We start from the raw sequence: 17,219 nt of genomic DNA on the forward strand, positions 1-17,219 counted from the left end.
TTACCTCTCACTGCAAATGTGATAAAAATTCGGTGAGCTCCCCTCATGAACCGATCACACGAAAAAAAATTGTCAACGTTGCTTCCGAGTCAGACCAGTCCCAAATTGACGTCTGCGCCAACCAATCAAAGGCTAGAAAGTGGCCATAAACCAGCAATGGAAGGTGTTCCGTGTTCTTCCTGAGGCCAATCCCTTTCCTCTCGGGTATGGTGCATAACGCCCACTCGGAAGAGTCAGTGTTCGGGCAGTTATGGTGCTGGTAGTGGGTGTGGAGGAACTCGAGGTCAGTGCCTGTGCTGATAGTCCCGGGTGGCTGGGCCGAGCGGCTGTAGAACCTGGCCCGGATCGCCTCGCGCTCCCATTTCCGCTCAATCAGCGGCAGGGGCTCAGTGTTTACAACCCGTCAGCTCCATTCTCCGCACAGCAATCAGCCACGGAGCTCGCTTCTCCACCACAGCTCCCCTGTTTGTGCAATGCACGTACTGTAACTTTCAAAGGCAGCTTCTCAGCCACTGTTTGCGTTCCCGAAGCAAGCAGAAATTGCTGAGAAACTCGGCAGGCCTGGCGGATCTGTAGCGAGAGAAAACAGAGTATTGTTTTCAGGGCAGAAGTGGGAATGCAGATGCTGGAGATCAGAGTCAAGATTAGAGTGGTACTGGAAGAGCATGAAGGGCTTTGCCCGAAAAGTCGATTCTCCTGCTCCCCGGATGCTGCATGACCAACTGTGCTTTTCCAGCACCACTAATCTTGAGAGTATTGTTTCAGTCCAGTCACCCTTCTACAGTTGCTGCTGAGTTTCTCCAACAATTTGTGTTTTTGTTTGTTTCAGATGTTCAGTATCCACAGTTCTTTGTTTTATCTTATTGTAATCTCGAATCCTACTCTGAACCTATTGGTTATCTTTTTTTCTTTTATTCATTCATGGGACATCTGGTGAGTTGGTAGTGCTATTATTTACTTTTGGCCATTGCAGATATTTGCTGTGGATAACAAGCAGCCTTCTTGAATGACTGCAGTTGATCCGATGTCCACCCCACTGTTGTGGTAGTTTCATGATTGGTCTACCCACTGTGAAGGAATGGGGAGATATTTCAAGTCAGGGTGATATGTGACTATAAGGGCAATGGGCAGGTGGTTGCATGTATGTCTTTGCTTCTTTTGTGATAGTGATACTGGTCACTAGTAAATTGCTGCGGTGAATGTTGTCGATGGTGCACACTGTTGCCAATGTACATGTGGTGTAGAGTGTGAATACTTTAAATTGGTAGATAGGGTCATCAAGTGAACTGCTTTGTCTTGAATGTGTCAAGCTCCTTGAGCATTAGTGGAGCTGCACTTATCCAGGTAAGTGGTGAGTATTGCATCAAATGCCTCACTTAAAACTTGTACATAGGCAGGCTTTGAGGATTAAAGAGACATGTTACTCACCCCATTCCTGGCCTCAGTGTTTATATAATTGGTCCAGTAAAGCTTCTGATCAATGAGGGAGATCATAAGGAAGTTAGTGTCATGAACAAGAACAGAAATTGCTGGAAAAACTCAGCAAGTCAGGCAGTATTTGTGAAGAGAAATCAGAGTTAACAGTTCAGGTCCAGAGATCCTTCCTCAGAACTGCTGAGCTTTTCCAACAACTTCTGTTTTTGTTTCTGATTTACAGCATCCACAGTTGTTTCAGTTTTTATTTAGTGTCATGAACATAAGGATGAAAGTAGGAATAGGCCATTGATACCTTGAGAATGCTCCATCATTGTATCATTTTGTGGTAGATCTGAATTTTTACCAATTTGATTTTTCTGACTGTTCTCATAATCCTTGTCTCAATCACTATCCAAAAATGTATCCATGTACTGCATCTAACATGACTCAACCCAAACAGTTACCTAGGATTGAGAATTCCACAAACCTCTGAGAAATGAAATTCTTGTTATCTCCACCTCCTTATTTGAAAACATGCCTCTTAGTTTTAGATTCCCTCACCATGGAAAGCATCAGGTACAATTTAATGTTCTCCTAGGAGGTAGGGCTGGAGTATTTGATTGGATGTGGGAGAGTTTCAGATGGGGATACTGCTCGCTTCCTGCCCTGGTGCCACTTGAAGGTAAAAATTTGGTACTAGCAATAGCCATTGCTTTCAATGGTGAACTACCAGCCTCTTAGGCGAGGTACAGAGAGGATTTTCAAAGACTCCATCTGTGAAAAAAAAAGTGAATGAATAGTGAGGTCATTAATATTATAAAGATTTTTGTTGGCCATTCGGCCCATCAAGTTCCACCATTCAATGAAATCATGATCTGGTCATTCTCAACTCCACTTTTCTGCTTTCTCCCCAAATTCCTGATTCCTTTATTGATTTTAAAACTTTATCAGCTTCACTCTTGAATGCACTTGGTGCACTAGCACCTACAGCTGTCAGGGCTAAAGAGTTCCACAGATTTACTACCATCTGAGGAAGAAAATACCTCCTCATTTTTGCTTTAGATGTGAGATCGCTTATTCTAAGATTACAACCTTTCGTCCTAAATTCTGCTACAAGGGGAAACAAACTTTCCACCCTGTCAAGTCCCTTAAGAATCTTGGATATTTCAATGAGGTTGCCTCTTTTTTTCTAAACTCCAGTGAGTACAGGCCCAAACTATTCAACATCTCCCCATTACACAATCCCTCCATGCCCAGGATCACCCTGGGGAACCTCCAATGACTGTCTAAAATGCTAGTATGTCTTTTCTTAGATACAAGCACCAAAACTATTCACAGTATTCCAGATGTGATCTGACTAGTGCCTTGCATTATTTTAGCAAGTTGTCCATTTGTTTTATATTTTATGCCCTTTGAAATAAAAGGCAACATTCCATTTGCTTTCCCTTTTAGCTGCTGAATTTGGATGCTAGCATTTTAGTGATTTATGCACAAGGATTCCCAAATCCCTCTATAGCTTTCTGAAGTCTTTAGCCATTTAAATAATATTCAGCTCCTCTATTCTTCCTGCCAAAGTGCATAACCTCACATTTCCCACATTATATTACTTCTGACTGTTTTTTGACCATTCACTTAACCTCTCTATAACCCTCTGCAGAATCATTGTGGCATCCTCACTGCTTGCCTTCCCATCTATTTTCGTTTCATTCACAACTTGGCTACAGTATATTCGTTTCTCTAATCCAAGGCATAATTTTATATTGTGATTAATTGTGGCCTCAGCACTGATCTCTGGTACTCTGCTAGCTACAGGTTCCCATGCTGAAAATGCCTCCCTCCTTCTCAGTTAACCATTCCTTAATAAATCCCTATAAGTTAGCCATTCCTCTATCCATGCTAATATATCTCCAACACCATGGACACTGGTAGTATTAAATAACCTAACCTGTGATACCTTAATCACACTCTCTTTCTCAAAATCCGTTCATTGCTTCCCATTTACTCTGCTTATTACCTCCTCAAATTCTTCTAATAAATTTGTCAGACATGATTTACCCTTCATAAAACCACAGTAACTTTGCTTGATAATACTATGTATTTTAAGTGCTCTGCCATTACATCTTATGTAATAGACTCTAACATTTTCCCAATTACAGATGTTAAGTCAACCTATAGTTTTGCTTTGTCTCCTTCACTTTTTAAGTAAAGGTGGCCACTAATTTCCCATCCTAAGAATAAAGAGAATGATGTTAATTATGTTACAATCTCTGGTAGATCCACAAATTTATATTTTGATCGCAGACAAGAGCGCCAAATTCATATTACAATCTTATTAGCAGCCAGTAACATTTTTTAAATTTAAAGTAAGTGTAATTTGAGATCCCAGGTACTTAGTGAATAAAGCCTCAAGTTACTGAAACAGACAAAGAGAAGTTGCTATACCAAGTTTAAAATGTGTAACAATAGACAATAGGTGCAGGAGTAGTCCATTCTGCCCTTCGAACCAGCATCACCATTCATTATGATCATGGCTGATCATCCTCCATCAGTATCCTGTTCCTGCCTTATCCCCATAACTCTTGATTCCATTATTGTTAAGAGCTCTATCCAACTCTTTCTTGAAAGTATCCAGAGACTTGGCCTCCACAGCCTTCTGGGGCAGAGCATTCCATACACCCACCACTCTCTGGGTGAAGAAGTTTCTCCTCAACTCTGTTCTAAGTGGAGAAAGTGAGGACTGCAGATGCTGGAGATCAGAGCTGAAAATGTGTTGCTGGAAAAGCGCAGCAGGTCAGGCAGCATCCAGGGAACAGGAGAATCGACGTTTCGGGCATAAGCCCTTCTTCAGGAATGAGGAAAGTTTGTCCAGCAGGCTAAGATAAAAGGTAGGGAGGAGGGACTTGGGGGAGGGGCGTCGGAAATGTGATAGGTCGAAAGAGGTCAAGGTGAGGGTGATAGGTCAGACTGGGGTTGGGGCGGAGAGGTCAGGAAGAAGATTGCAGGTTAGGAAGGCGGTGCTGAATTCGATGGATTTGACTGAGACAAGGTGGGGGGAGGGGAAATGAGGAAACTGGTGAAATCCGAGTTCATCCCTTGTGGTTGGAGGGTTCCTAGGCGGAAGATGAGGCGCTCTTCCTCCAACCGTCGTGTTGTTGTGGTCTGGCGATGATGGAGTCCAAAGACCTGCATATCCTTGGTGGAGTGGGAGGGGGAGTTGAAGTGTTGAGCCACAGGGTGGTTGGGATGGTTGGTCCAGGTGTCCCAGAGGTGTTCTCTGAAACGCTCCGCAAGTAGGCGGCCTGTCACCCCAATATAGAGGAGGCCACATCGGGTGCAGAGAATGCAATAGATGATGTGTGTGGAGGTGCAAGTGAATCTGTGGCGGATATGGAAGTTTCCTTTGGGGCCTTGGAGGGAGGTGAGGGGAGAGGTGTGGGCGCAGGGGAGAGGTGCGGTTGCAAGGGAAGGCGCCGGGAGTGGAGGTTGGGTTAGTGGGGGGTGTGGATCTGACGAGGGAGTCACGGAGGGAGTGGTCTTTACGGAATGCTGATAGGGGAGGGGAGGGAAATGTATCCTTGGTGGTGGGGTCTGTTTGGAGGTGGCGGAAATGACGGCGGATGATGCGCTGTACATGGAGATTGGTGGGGTGGTAGGTGAGGACCAGTGGGGTTCTGTCCTGGTGGCGGTTGGAGGGGCGGGGCTCAAGGGCGGAGGAGCGGGAAGTGAAAGAGATGCGGTGGAGGGCATCGTCGACCACATCGGGGGGGAAATTGCGGTCCTTGAAGAAGGAGGCCATCTGGGTTGTACGTTTTTGGAACTGGTCCTTCTGGGAGCAGATGCGGCGGAGTCGAAGGAATTGGGAGAATGGGATGGCGTTTTTACAGGGGGCAGGGTGGGAGGAGGTGTAGTCCAGGTAGCTGTGGGAGTCGGTCGGTTTGTAGTAGATGTCCATGTTGATTCGGTCGTCTGAGATAGAAATAGTAAGGTCGAGGAAGGGAGGGAGGAATCTGAGACTGTCCAGGTGAATTTGAGGTCGGGGTGGAAGGTGTTGGTGAAGTGGATGAACTGTTCAACCTCCTCGTGGGAGCACGAGGCGGCGCCGATACAGTCATCGATGTTGCGGAGGAAAAGGTGGGGGGTGGGGCCAGTGTAGTTGCAGAAGATGGACTGTTCCACATATCCTACGAAGAGGCAGGCACAGCTGGGGCCCATGCGGGTGCCCATGGCTACTCCTTTCGTTTGGAGGAAGTGGGAGGATTGGAAAGAGAAGTTGTTCAGGGTGAGGACCAGTTCAGTCAGTCGAAGGAGGGTGTCAGTGGAAGGGTCCTGGTCGGTACGGCGGGAAAGGAAGAAGCGGAGGGCTTTGAGTCCTTCGTGATGGGGGATGGAGGTGTACAGGGACTGGATGTCCATGGTGAAAATAAGGCATTGGGGACCAGGGAAGCAAAATCCTGGAGCAGGTGGAGGGCATGGGTGGTGTCCCGAATGTAGGTGGGGAGTTCTTGGACTAAGGGGGACAGGACGGTGTCAAGGTATGTGGAGATGAGTTCGGTGGGGCAGGAGCAGGCCGAGACAATGGGTCGGCCGGGGCAGTCAGGTTTGTGGATTTTGGGCAGGAGGTAGAAGCGGAGGTGCGGGGTTGTGGGACTATTCATCCCGAGGTTGAACAGTTCATCCACTTCACCAACACCTTCCACCCCGACCTCAAATTCACCTGGACAGTCTCAGATTCCTCCCTCCCCTTCCTCGACCTTTCTATTTCTATCTCAGACGACCGAATCAACATGGACATCTACTACAAACCGACCGACTCCCACAGCTACCTGGACTACACCTCCTCCCACCCTGCCCCCTGTAAAAATGCCATCCCATTCTCCCAATTCCTTCGACTCCGCCGCATCTGCTCCCAGGAGGACCAGTTCCAAAAACGTACAACCCAGATGGCCTCCTTCTTCAAGGACCGCAATTTCCCCCCCGATGTGGTCGACGATGCCCTCCACCGCATCTCTTTCACTTCCCGCTCCTCCGCCCTTGAGCCCCGCCCCTCCAACCGCCACCAGGACAGAACCCCACTGGTCCTCACCTACCACCCCACCAATCTCCATGTACAGCGCATCATCCGCCGTCATTTCCGCCACCTCTAAACGGACCCCACCACCAAGTATATATTTCCCTCCCCTCCCCTATCAGCATTCCGTAAAGACCACTCCCTCCGTGACTCCCTCGTCAGATCCACACCCTCCACCAACCCAACCTCCACTCCCGGCACCTTCCCCTGCAACCGCAGGAGGTGCAAGACTTGCGCCCACACCTCCCCCCTCACCTCCCTCCAAGGCCCCAAAGGAAACTTCCATATCCGCCACAGATTCACCTGCACCTCCACACACATCATCTATTGCATCCTCTGCACCCAATGTGGCCTCCTCTATATTAGGGAGACAGGCCGCCTACTTGCGGAGCGTTTCAGAGAACACTTCTGGGACACCCGACCAACCAACCCAACCACCCTGTGGCTCAACACTTCAACTCCCCCTCCCACTCCACCAAGGATATGCAGGTCTTTGGACTCCTCCATCGCCAGACCACAACAACACGACGGTTGGAGGAAGAGCGCCTCATCTTCCGCCTAGGAACCCTCCAACCACAAGGGATGAACTCGGATTTCACCAGTTTCCTCATTTCCCCTCCCCCCACCTTGTCTCAGTCAAATCCATCGAATTCAGCACAACCTTCCTAACCTGCAATCTTCTTCCTGACCTCTCCGCCCCCACCCCAGTCTGACCTATCACCCTCACCTTGACCTCTTTCGACCTATCATATTTCCGACGCCCCTCCCCCAAGTTCCTCCTCCCTACCTTTTATCTTAGCCTGCTGGACAAACTTTCCTCATTCCTGAAGAAGGGCTTATGCCCGAAACGTCGATTCTCCTGTTCCCTGGATGCTGCCTGACTTGCTGCTCTCTATTCTAAGTGGCCTACCCCTTATTTTTAAACTGTGTCCTCTGGTTCGGGACTCACCCATCAGCGGAAACATGTTTCTTGCCTCCAGAATGTCCAACCCTTTAATAATCTTATACGTCTCAATCAGATCTCCTCTCAGCCTTCTAAACTCAAGCATAGACAAGCCCAGTCGCTTCAATCTTTCAGCGTAAGATAGTCCCGCCATTCCGGGAATTGACCTTGTGAACCTACGCTGCATTCCCTCAATGGCTAGAATGTCTGTCCTCAAATTTGGAGACCAAAACTGCGCACAATATTCCAGGTGCGGTCTCACCAGGGCCCTGTACAGCTGCAGAAGGACCTCTTTGCTTCATTACTCGATTCCTCTTGTTATGAAGACCAGCATGCTATTAGCTTTCTTCATTGCCTGCTGTACCTGCATGCTTGCTTTCATTGATTGGTGTACAAGAACACCTAGATCTTGTTGTACTGCCCCTTTACCTAACTTGACTCCATTTAGGTAGTAATCTGCCTTCCTGTTCTTGCCACCAAAGTGGATAACCATACATTTATCCACATTAAACTGGGGACTTATCAACCTTCAGACCTAACAGTCTCTCCAACACCATTTCCTGCCTCATATAAATTCCCTTCATTCAAGTCCTTCAGCCACTATTACATCTGGGAGATTGCTGATGTCTTCCCTAGTGAAGACAGATCTAAAGTACCAATTCAACTCTTCTGCCATTTCTTTGTTTCCCGTAATAAATTCACCCGTTTCTGTCTTCAAGGGCCCAATTTTAGTCTTAACCTTTTTTTTTTCTTTTCACATACCTAAAAAAGCCTTTACTATCCTCCTTTATATTTTTGGCCAGTTTACCTTCGTACCTTATTTTTACTTTGCGTATTTCCTTTTTAGTTATCCTCTGTTGTTCTTTAAAAGCTTCCCAGACCTCCGATTTCCCACTCATCTTTGCTATGTTATACTTTTTCCCTTTTGTCTTTATATGGTCCTTAACTTCTGCATTCCTCACTTTCTCCTTAACTTCCCTCGTCAGCCACCCCTGCCTCCCCTTAGGATCTTTCTTCCTTTTTGGAATGAACTGATCCTGCATCTTCTGCATTATACCCAGAAATACCTGCCATTGTTATACCTGCATATGTATTCTAATGTTCAGAACTAACCTAAGTTAAAAATGGGTGGTCAGACAAGCTGTGATTAAACACACCAGGATACATCACATAACAATGCAGTTAAGATTCATCCCATGGATTTCTCAGCAATCCAGTTTGTGGCACTGTGAGTCACCAAATCTCATCAAAACTTTGCCTCCCTTGCAACGGATTCCAATGCATTACTTTCAAAAAATTAACCTCGGAAACCAGTAAAAGATGCTTTGTCACAGGCTGCATAAGTAAGCATTCACATCTGGTGGTTCAATCTTTTCTCCATAGACCATATTCTTTAGGATTCTTGAGATTGAATACAAGTGCCTAATTGCCAGTGCAATTCCAGTTTGTTACCAAACTAATTTACAGGGCAGTATTGCCTCCATATTTCCTGAGTTCCCAGGCCCAACATTCAACATTGATTGAATTCCATGTCAATAAGCCTACTTACTGCTAAGGGTACATCCCACAATTGGGGTTTGAGCAGTACTTTGAGGATGTTCAGACAGGGTGTAGCTAGGGACAGGGGCAAAGTGTGTTGCAAAGTAGTCCCATGTGGACTAAGACAAGAGAGTGCGGTTGCATTTGTGAAGGAGTTTTGGTCATATTGGATATTGTTGTAAGCAACATGGCTTTGTAACTATTGTGCAAAGCTATTACTGCTGATGAGCAATTTGGATTGTCAATGCTTGGGCAAGTGAACAGCAGTCTTTCAAAATAACGTAGCTGCAAGGAATGTTTGTCTTTGGGCAGGTAGCCACTCAGTGGTGAGTTGCTGTGAAAAGAGCACGCAGTAAGATAGGGTGGAAATTATGAGGGATGCCATTGAGGCAGTGCAGGTAATTAATGCAGCAAGTTGGTTAAAGATAAGGTGTGAAAACTCAGTTGGCCTCACAAAAAACTCAAAGTAAATTGCACTTCACTAAAAAAAAAGTAAGATTGAGCTCGATAAATCTAGCTAGCTTTCTTTCATGCTCCAACTGTCCCCCTTGTTATTATTTTTATCATTCATTGCTGTATTTCATATACTGTACAATCTTCTTAGCTGACACCCTCACTGCACAATTTTATGTTTTTTCTTTAATGCCATTTTAATTTTTTTAAATTACTAATAGATGGGTAATTCCTCCTGTTGAATTTTTTTAATTGAAATGTAACTATACTGCATTTTCTAAAGTATCTCCTTGAATGTGTACAAAACTGAATTAATTGTGAATCTATTGAACAATAGCAAAAGCCGACGCTTTCTCTACGTCCCCTCCCCTATCTCACTTGCAGTCATACCCTCCACCAGTGACAGAATCTGTAGATCCTGTCCTAATGCATGTGACCACCTTCTGGAACAACACCTTCAGGTAACTTTTCCGTCCATAATGTGTTGCATTGTCTGTAGTTTGGCCTCCACCTCAAAGTGGAGCTCCTCAAGTTATAAACACTTACTGCTGACTGTTTGCCCCGAATTGCACTGGCATCCAGAAGTACCCATATTCTGCAATGAAACCGTGGCACTAACACATTCCAACAGTGTTTCATTATAACACTGAAAACCCTGGAAAATACACAACAAATATCTCACCATATCCTCCATTAAAAACCCACTACACCATTAATCCTCCAAATATAGCTTACCACAGCACTCAAACCCATCACTTCAAACTCCAACTCTGCGTTTTATACTGCCTTTCAATGACCAATAAATAAAAGTGTTAAAAAAGAACAAAAAGCAGTATTGTTTAAGTATTCTCGTGGTTTTACTCCTGGGCTTCTTGTTCAGTGTTTAGGACGTTAATATTATTCCGAATGAATCTTGGCCAGCTCAGATCCTATCCCAGACCAACTCCCAATTGTTCATGAATTATATTGTCACTGGGCTGCACTAATTGTAAGTTGTCCAATTCAACTAATCTTCTTATGCACTTCCAGATCTACAATCCTGCCTGCCCAGCTCTTTCCTCCTGTAATTACAGTCTCATCCATTCTTTTTTTCTCCCCACCCCTGGTGGCCCTGCCCATAGCACACTCAGTCCCACCTTAGATTTGCCTCCCTAAATCTTTCTGTACCTTTCCTTTTCACTTCTTTCAAGAAGACCCTTAAAAGTCACCTCCTTCACCATTTGATGGTCTCTCTATGTATACACGCCTTTTACAGTATTTGTTTTGCTTGTGCCTGTCTACAACAGTTTGGACACTCCTCGACATTAAAGTAGATAGGGTAAGATGTTATTGCACCCCTCTGGAGCAGGTGAGCTTTAAACCTGGGTCTCCTGAATCACAGGTAAGGGACACTACCACTTCACCGTTAATTGTTGCGGTTTAATGTTTTCAGGTTTACAATTATTCCTCAATAAAAAGTAGAACAAGTAGAATATGAAGTTGAAGTTGGATATGAAGTTACAATTCATATATAAAGGTAAGTTGTATAATTTAAAAATAGAATTGGTGGTCATTAATTCAAATGAATAACATTTTGACAAAAATGTAAATGGTAGTTATAGAATGGAGTATCATTCAACAGCTCCAGACACAAATTTCAGTCAGTTTCTTGCCAAGAAAGTGTAAAGAAACTCAATATTGTTCCATCATATTATTGTGTGTTACGTACTAATTGTTTGCATGCTTCATCAGATCATTTTGACACTTACCTTTGAAATAAAAGAAGTATTAAAATCATGCTCAAAATAGCAAATGTAATTATGTTTTTAAAATAATAGTAAACTCTAAAATTGATAGCATTCTTACTTGGATAAACAACAAAGAACTACCAAAAAAAACGTGAACATTCTGCATTGAAAAAATCTAAGTCTGCTGCTTTTTCTTGAAATTAGTTCTAATTGTGAAATGAATAGTGTAAAATGATAACTGAAAATGGTAAATAGTGAGGTTTCTTGTTTCCAAGTGCCTAGATACCTGCTGTTCTTGAAAAATATGTATTCTTGTTAGAACATTCCCAAAGTTAGATCAAGACATAGCACAGCAAAAAACAGTTGAACATATTTTGAAAGATTACTGGCACAGAATTAGGCCAGAGAGAAAATCTCAAGAACAGATAAAGAGTAATGTGATGAGCATGACGAATTCTGCATGCCATAAAACAATTCGTGCAGAACAGAAAAAAAATTAATAAAATTGTAGCATTACTACAAAAGGTTAGACTCAAATTGCCTCCCAAGTCTGATGTGAACGATGATGCAATTGTATGCTAAAAGTATAAAGAAAAAAATAAAACAAATTGTAATACTCCACTTTGATGGAATTCAAACCAATTCAGTGACTTTTAAAATAATTTAGGCCTGTTACATTTTTTGCTTCTGTGTAATATTCTCTTTTGCTTTCTCGGGTGCTTGGTTAGATTCCCAGGGTACAAAACATGAAAGCATAATGGAAAGGAACTAGAATTTGTTCATCAATCTGTTCGAGCTTGTGTCACTATATAAACTGGAATGTTTATATCAGGGCATTTTGAATTGTTAATGCTAATGCAAATTATGTGAATTAAATGTAGTTTGTACCTAATGAAGCATAGAGAGAATGAATGTGGACCGTCTAGAATACAGTATAATTAATATTTTATTGCAAAATCTAAAAAAAGTCATTTGCTGACAATAATCAAAATTCTACTATCAGATAATAATTTTAAAAAGCAAGCAAATAATTATTTTTGTTTACAAAATTCCAGAAGGGAAAAGGCAACATGAAGAAAATGAAGAGTGAAACATATAAATAATTCATGAAAATCTATTGAATTACTGAAACAAAAATAAAATATTGTTTCTTGACAGAGGATATCCATAAAATAATATTGGATTTTTTTTTAGGTTTGTCAACTTCACAAAAGCAACCTCAAAGAGCTTCAGTTATTACATTGGAATGGATTGTGTTGTATATTTTATTATGACCATGTCCGCTCCAATTGCAAGAGGAAACGTGAATCTCTACAATATGGTATTTACAACTTGCAGGAGACTAAATTATTTTGTAGTTAATAATATAGTTATATTCACAAAGTATTGTAAAATCTTCATTAGTAGCATCAGACTAATTGAATAAATGCTTCCATGTGCTTGAATAGGATTTGTACATCATTAGGTGCAAAGCTCCTTGTGAAAGGCTACATATAGTGAAGCTGCATATATAAGAGGTGGGACATGAATCAGTTTTATTCTTAGCACATTGCAAAATATTTATGACCATCTTTACAACCTATTTTTCTGCAAAGCTATTCTCGTACCATGATGTAGCTGAGTGGAACAATATTGGAAGGACGATGAGAGGTGGTTGAAGTAGGGTTACTTTAGAATATCTATGAAATAATATTGGAAAATTTTTTGGAGATTAGTCAACCTCACAAAAAAACTTCAAAGAGCTTCAGTTATGACATTGGAATGGAATGTATTGTATATTTGATTATGAACACATAAGTTCCAATTGTAAAATGAATAGTGAGATTCTAAAGTTATCATTAAATGATATTTACATCTTACAGTAAACTAAATTAGTCTGTAGTTTATAATTATTGATATGTGACATATTAACAATAGTTTAATGAAAACCTACAGTAGGTAGTAGACCCCGCTGACCTCTTCCTGTGCTCCCCACCACCAGCCCTCACAAGCCCACCAGGGCTATCAATCAGCAAGCTGCAGTGCACTGGTCATTCTACCAAAGACAATTATTCTGAGTTCATTTCAATCACTCCCTACTCAATCTGTTCAAAAAAAAGGAACAATGAAAAAAGCAGGAAAAGATTTCCCAAGAAGCTTTTCAAGAAATCTTTGCAGACCATGATGGTTCCACTGATGATCCAAAAGGCAAATGTGGCTTTGATCATTGCTCAGAGATTCATGAGTGGCAAGCAAGCATTTTCAGAACAATCTCGTCAACATTGAAGTTTTCCTTTGACTCTGTGTGTCACTTTTTTGCAACCAGTTGGACAAGGATTCGAAATAGAACCACTGAAAGATTAAATTGACAGGGAAAACCTTTTCCTCATGTAAAAACAAAACAGCAGATATTGGCAGTCTGAAATAAAAAGAGAAAATGCTGGAGAAACTCAACAGGTCTGCAGAGAGAAAAACAAAGCTAAGAGTTGATATGACTCTTCTTCAGAAGTGAATGTTCGCTAGCCAATAGTTATTCCACTGCAGTTAACAGTGGAATATCCACCATCACCATTGAAAAACTGCCAGCACCACCACACACCACTTCCTTGAGCTCGAAGAACTGAGGCGTCAGAAAGAAGCGTCAGCAATGCTGTCTCCTGTACCTCTCACCCATTCAGACACTCGTAAAAATGCTAGCATTGCAAGGTTTGGGAGTTCAGGCTGGTGAGCAATCACTGTGACAACTCTGCAGCCATCTGAGGAAAAGCTCTCGGCTGCTGGCATTTTGGGGTTGCCTGGAGATCAGACACCTATCCCGATAGAAGACCCTGTGGTGTCAGCATCAAGGATTTTGTCAGAATGCTGAAGAAGCAACAGGAATGGCAGAAAGATGTATTAGATAACATGTCCTCATTGCTGAGAAGTTTGGTCAGTGCTGTGAACCATGTGCCTATCTACAGACGTCCATGGATAGGTTAGTGGGTTCTGGAGTGTGCCTGATAAGCTGGAGAAAAAGCATTGGATGAGGGCGTGGAACCTTCTGAGGATGAAGAACAGTGGAGGTCCTTTGCAGGTTTGGGAGAGTGAGGCCCTGAGCTGAGGTAGGACTGACTGCAAGAAGAGTAGATGCCAGCACATGGCTGTGAGCATGGAGCAGAGGATCCAGAGGGATAACCGTTTTCGGAGGCTTTGGATTTGCCATAGGTAGTGACTGTCCCATTCAAGACCAAATTGCAATGATCTGAATGTAGTCTAGAATCCATGGGGAAGAAGGGTTTTTGCCCAAAGTGTCGATTTTTCTGCTCCTCGGATGCTGCCAGACCTGTGCTTTTCCAGCACCTCTCTAATCTTGACTCTGATCTCCAGCATCTGCCATCCTCATTTTCGCCCTGTGTGGGGAAGGAGATGTGGCTGTCGTAGTAGGTCTGCTTCAGGATATGGTTGAAGAGCTTCAGGCCAGAGGAGATGATCTGCAGGGTGCAGTGGGAGAGAGACTTGCTGAGATCCATGTGGAGGGAGAAGGAGTACTTCTTCAAGGTGGGCATCATTGGCATAGGCTTCGCAGTAAGGTTTTCAGCAACTTGGGAAAAGTGATCTGATAAGCTGGAGTAAAAGCGTTGATTGTTGTCTGATAAGCTGGTTAGTAGGTTGCCATGAAGAGCTTGGTCAGTACCATCAAGGTCTGCCAAACAGGGGCACACATTAGCCCCAGACATTGATCTTCAGGACTGAAGGCATGAGCTGAGGGGACAGGGAACCAGCTGCACACTCCAGCTGCCCCTTCCTCACAAGGGACAGGATGGCATCAAGGAGGCACCCAGCTGGAGGAAGAAGCACATGTTGGCCTTTTAGAAATCTCCGATCAGGGCATCCCAGAGACAGGTGGGCCCTTCTCCTTCACCCTGCCGACTCTTTTCTGCCCCTTAGAAGTTGTGGACAAAGACCGCTCACTTGCCTCTGGCAGGAAGACCCTTGGCATGTCTGGGACAATCAGACACAACCCTCTTTGGCCAGTGGGCTACACTACTGAACACGCTCCCTCCACCCAGCAGTGGATCCAGAGAGTACACTGAGACCTAATGAGAGGGAGAGAAAGAAGAAATCCTATTCAGGGGACTTTGGTGACATTAATAACAATACACTGCACACAATCTCTCATGTTTGTGAAAAGTCAGCATTTTGACTTTACATCTGTGTGTTTTGAGTCTTCCTGTCATATAACCATGTCAATATGTTACCTAATGTCACATCGACACAAGATGTACGATTAATGTCTGTGATGAGAGCCTGCTGAAGCATGTGGCAATGAAAGGAACAAGTGTATACAGGACAATAGCTCCCCGCATGCACACACACACACACACATCCAACCGCAACTTCCTGATTCTTTCCTGAACCTCTGTGTCCAAAAGTGTTGGTATGAATGAGGTGGTCCACAATGTCTGGGCAAAGGAGGTACACAGCAAACAGGCGACCAGTGCAATACAATGGATAGGAATTAGGGGCCTCACAGATCTGGGTCTTGTATAGTGTATGGGTCTGTGTGTAATGCTGTTTCCCTTTAAAGATCCTCACATCAATAAGTCCAGCAGCCACCTGCCCTTAAGTCGAATCACTTCATCCCCCGTTTCCGTGTAGGCATCATCTTCTTTCCTATTGTGCAGTTTTAATTTCCAGGACAGTCGCAGTATGTTTCAGGAACAGCTACTTCCTGCTAAGTTGAGTCTGATGTATCATAAGAAGCAATCATGAAATTCGATGTGAAGTAACTGGATAATAAGTACTATTTAGTAAACCTTCATTATTTATCAAGATTGAGCTCATTCACTTCTGAAGACTTTGTGTTGGTGACCTTCTGTATTGGTGTCAGCAGTTTGGACTGCCAGTAAGATTGGGTGGCAGTAATACCCTATCATACATGGTGACAGCAATGAGATTTTGTTTATTATAATACCTGCAAGCTGCTAATACCTGAAACCTGTTGGACAATTGCAAGGGCTCACACCTTTCCACTACCACCTTTTTGGGATCCTAAATTGCAGTCACTCTCCTTTCACTGACTACTGAGAAAAGTGGATGATGCTAACTTAAAGGATGTGGCTGCTCTCTGGAACAAGATATCCAGGTATTTTTCCCTTTCCCTGATGGGTCGCAGTTTCTGCAGGTGGCTTCAGCTCAAAAACTGCTGTTCTAGCTGCAGACACTCACTATAAGGGTAGCATGATGGTTCAGTTGTTAGCACTGTGGCCTCACAACACCAAGATCTCAGGTTTGATTCCAGCCTTGGGCGACTATCTGTGTGGAGTTTGCACATTCGCCCTGTGTCTGCCTGGGTTTCCTCTGGGATTTCTGGTTTCCTCCCACAGTCCAAAGATGGCAGGTGAATTGGCCATGGTAAATTGCCCATAGTGTTATGAGCATTAGTTAGAGGGAAATGGGTCTGGGTGGGTTACTCTTCAGAGGGTTGGTGTGGACTGGTTGGGCTGAAGGGCCTGTTTCCACACTGTAGGGAATCTAATCTAATAAGTGTTGTTGCCATGGTTTGCTGTGATGTCAAGGAGCACCCACATGCTATGACACATCACCTGTCCTGCCATATTTATTATGTTTGTTGCATTTATTTATTCAATTAATTTATCATTCATTTCCTCAGCTTATTTCCCTCCTTTACTCAACTGGCTTCATATTCTTGGCGCTCTTCCTCCAACCGTCATGTTGCCATGGTCTGGCGATGGAGGAGTGGGAGGGGGAGTTAAAGTGTTGGGCTACGGGGTGGTTGGGTTGGTTGGTCCGGGTGTCCCAGAGGTGTTCTCTGAAACGTTCCGCAAGTAGGCGGCCTGTCTCCCCAATACAGAGGAGATCACATCGGGTGCAGCGGATGCAATAGATGATGTGTGTGGAGGTGCAGGTGAATTTGTGGCGGGTATGGAAGTGTCCCTTGGGGCCTTGGAGGGAAGTAAGGGAGGAGGTGTGGGCGCAAGTATTGCATTTCTTGCGGTTGCAGGGGAAGGTGCCGGGAGTGGAGGTTGGGTTGGTGGGGGGTGTGGACCTGACGAGGGAGTCACGGAGGGAGGGAGGGAGGAGGACCAGTTCC

General features: G+C 44.0%; 1 protein-coding gene and 1 long non-coding RNA gene across 3 annotated transcripts in view; one reads left to right on the forward strand and one right to left on the reverse strand.

Moving 5' to 3' along the window:
• Positions 1-390, reverse strand: part of triqk (triple QxxK/R motif containing) — a 94,023-nt gene extending 93,633 nt beyond the window's left edge. Inside the window, exon 1 of one of the 2 annotated variants that reach the window (XM_087986530.1) lies at positions 5-390. In XM_087986530.1, the coding sequence (XP_087842656.1) occupies positions 5-47 (43 nt within the window). In that variant the 5' untranslated portion in view covers positions 48-390. The remainder of the gene's footprint in view (positions 1-4) is intronic. The other variant, XM_043688080.2, reaches the window with a different exon arrangement.
• Positions 189-13,007, forward strand: LOC122548999 (uncharacterized). The gene is made up of 3 exons (XR_006311384.2): positions 189-283; positions 10,852-10,935; positions 12,341-13,007. It is a non-coding gene; the product is annotated as an uncharacterized LOC122548999 (long non-coding RNA).
• The last annotated feature ends 4,212 nt before the right edge of the window (positions 13,008-17,219 follow it).

Source organism: Chiloscyllium plagiosum, unplaced genomic scaffold (genome assembly GCF_037043375.1).
Source record: "Chiloscyllium plagiosum isolate Xiang-an unplaced genomic scaffold, Cpla_swu_hap1 HiC_scaffold_4, whole genome shotgun sequence".
NCBI lineage: Eukaryota > Metazoa > Chordata > Chondrichthyes > Orectolobiformes > Hemiscylliidae > Chiloscyllium > Chiloscyllium plagiosum.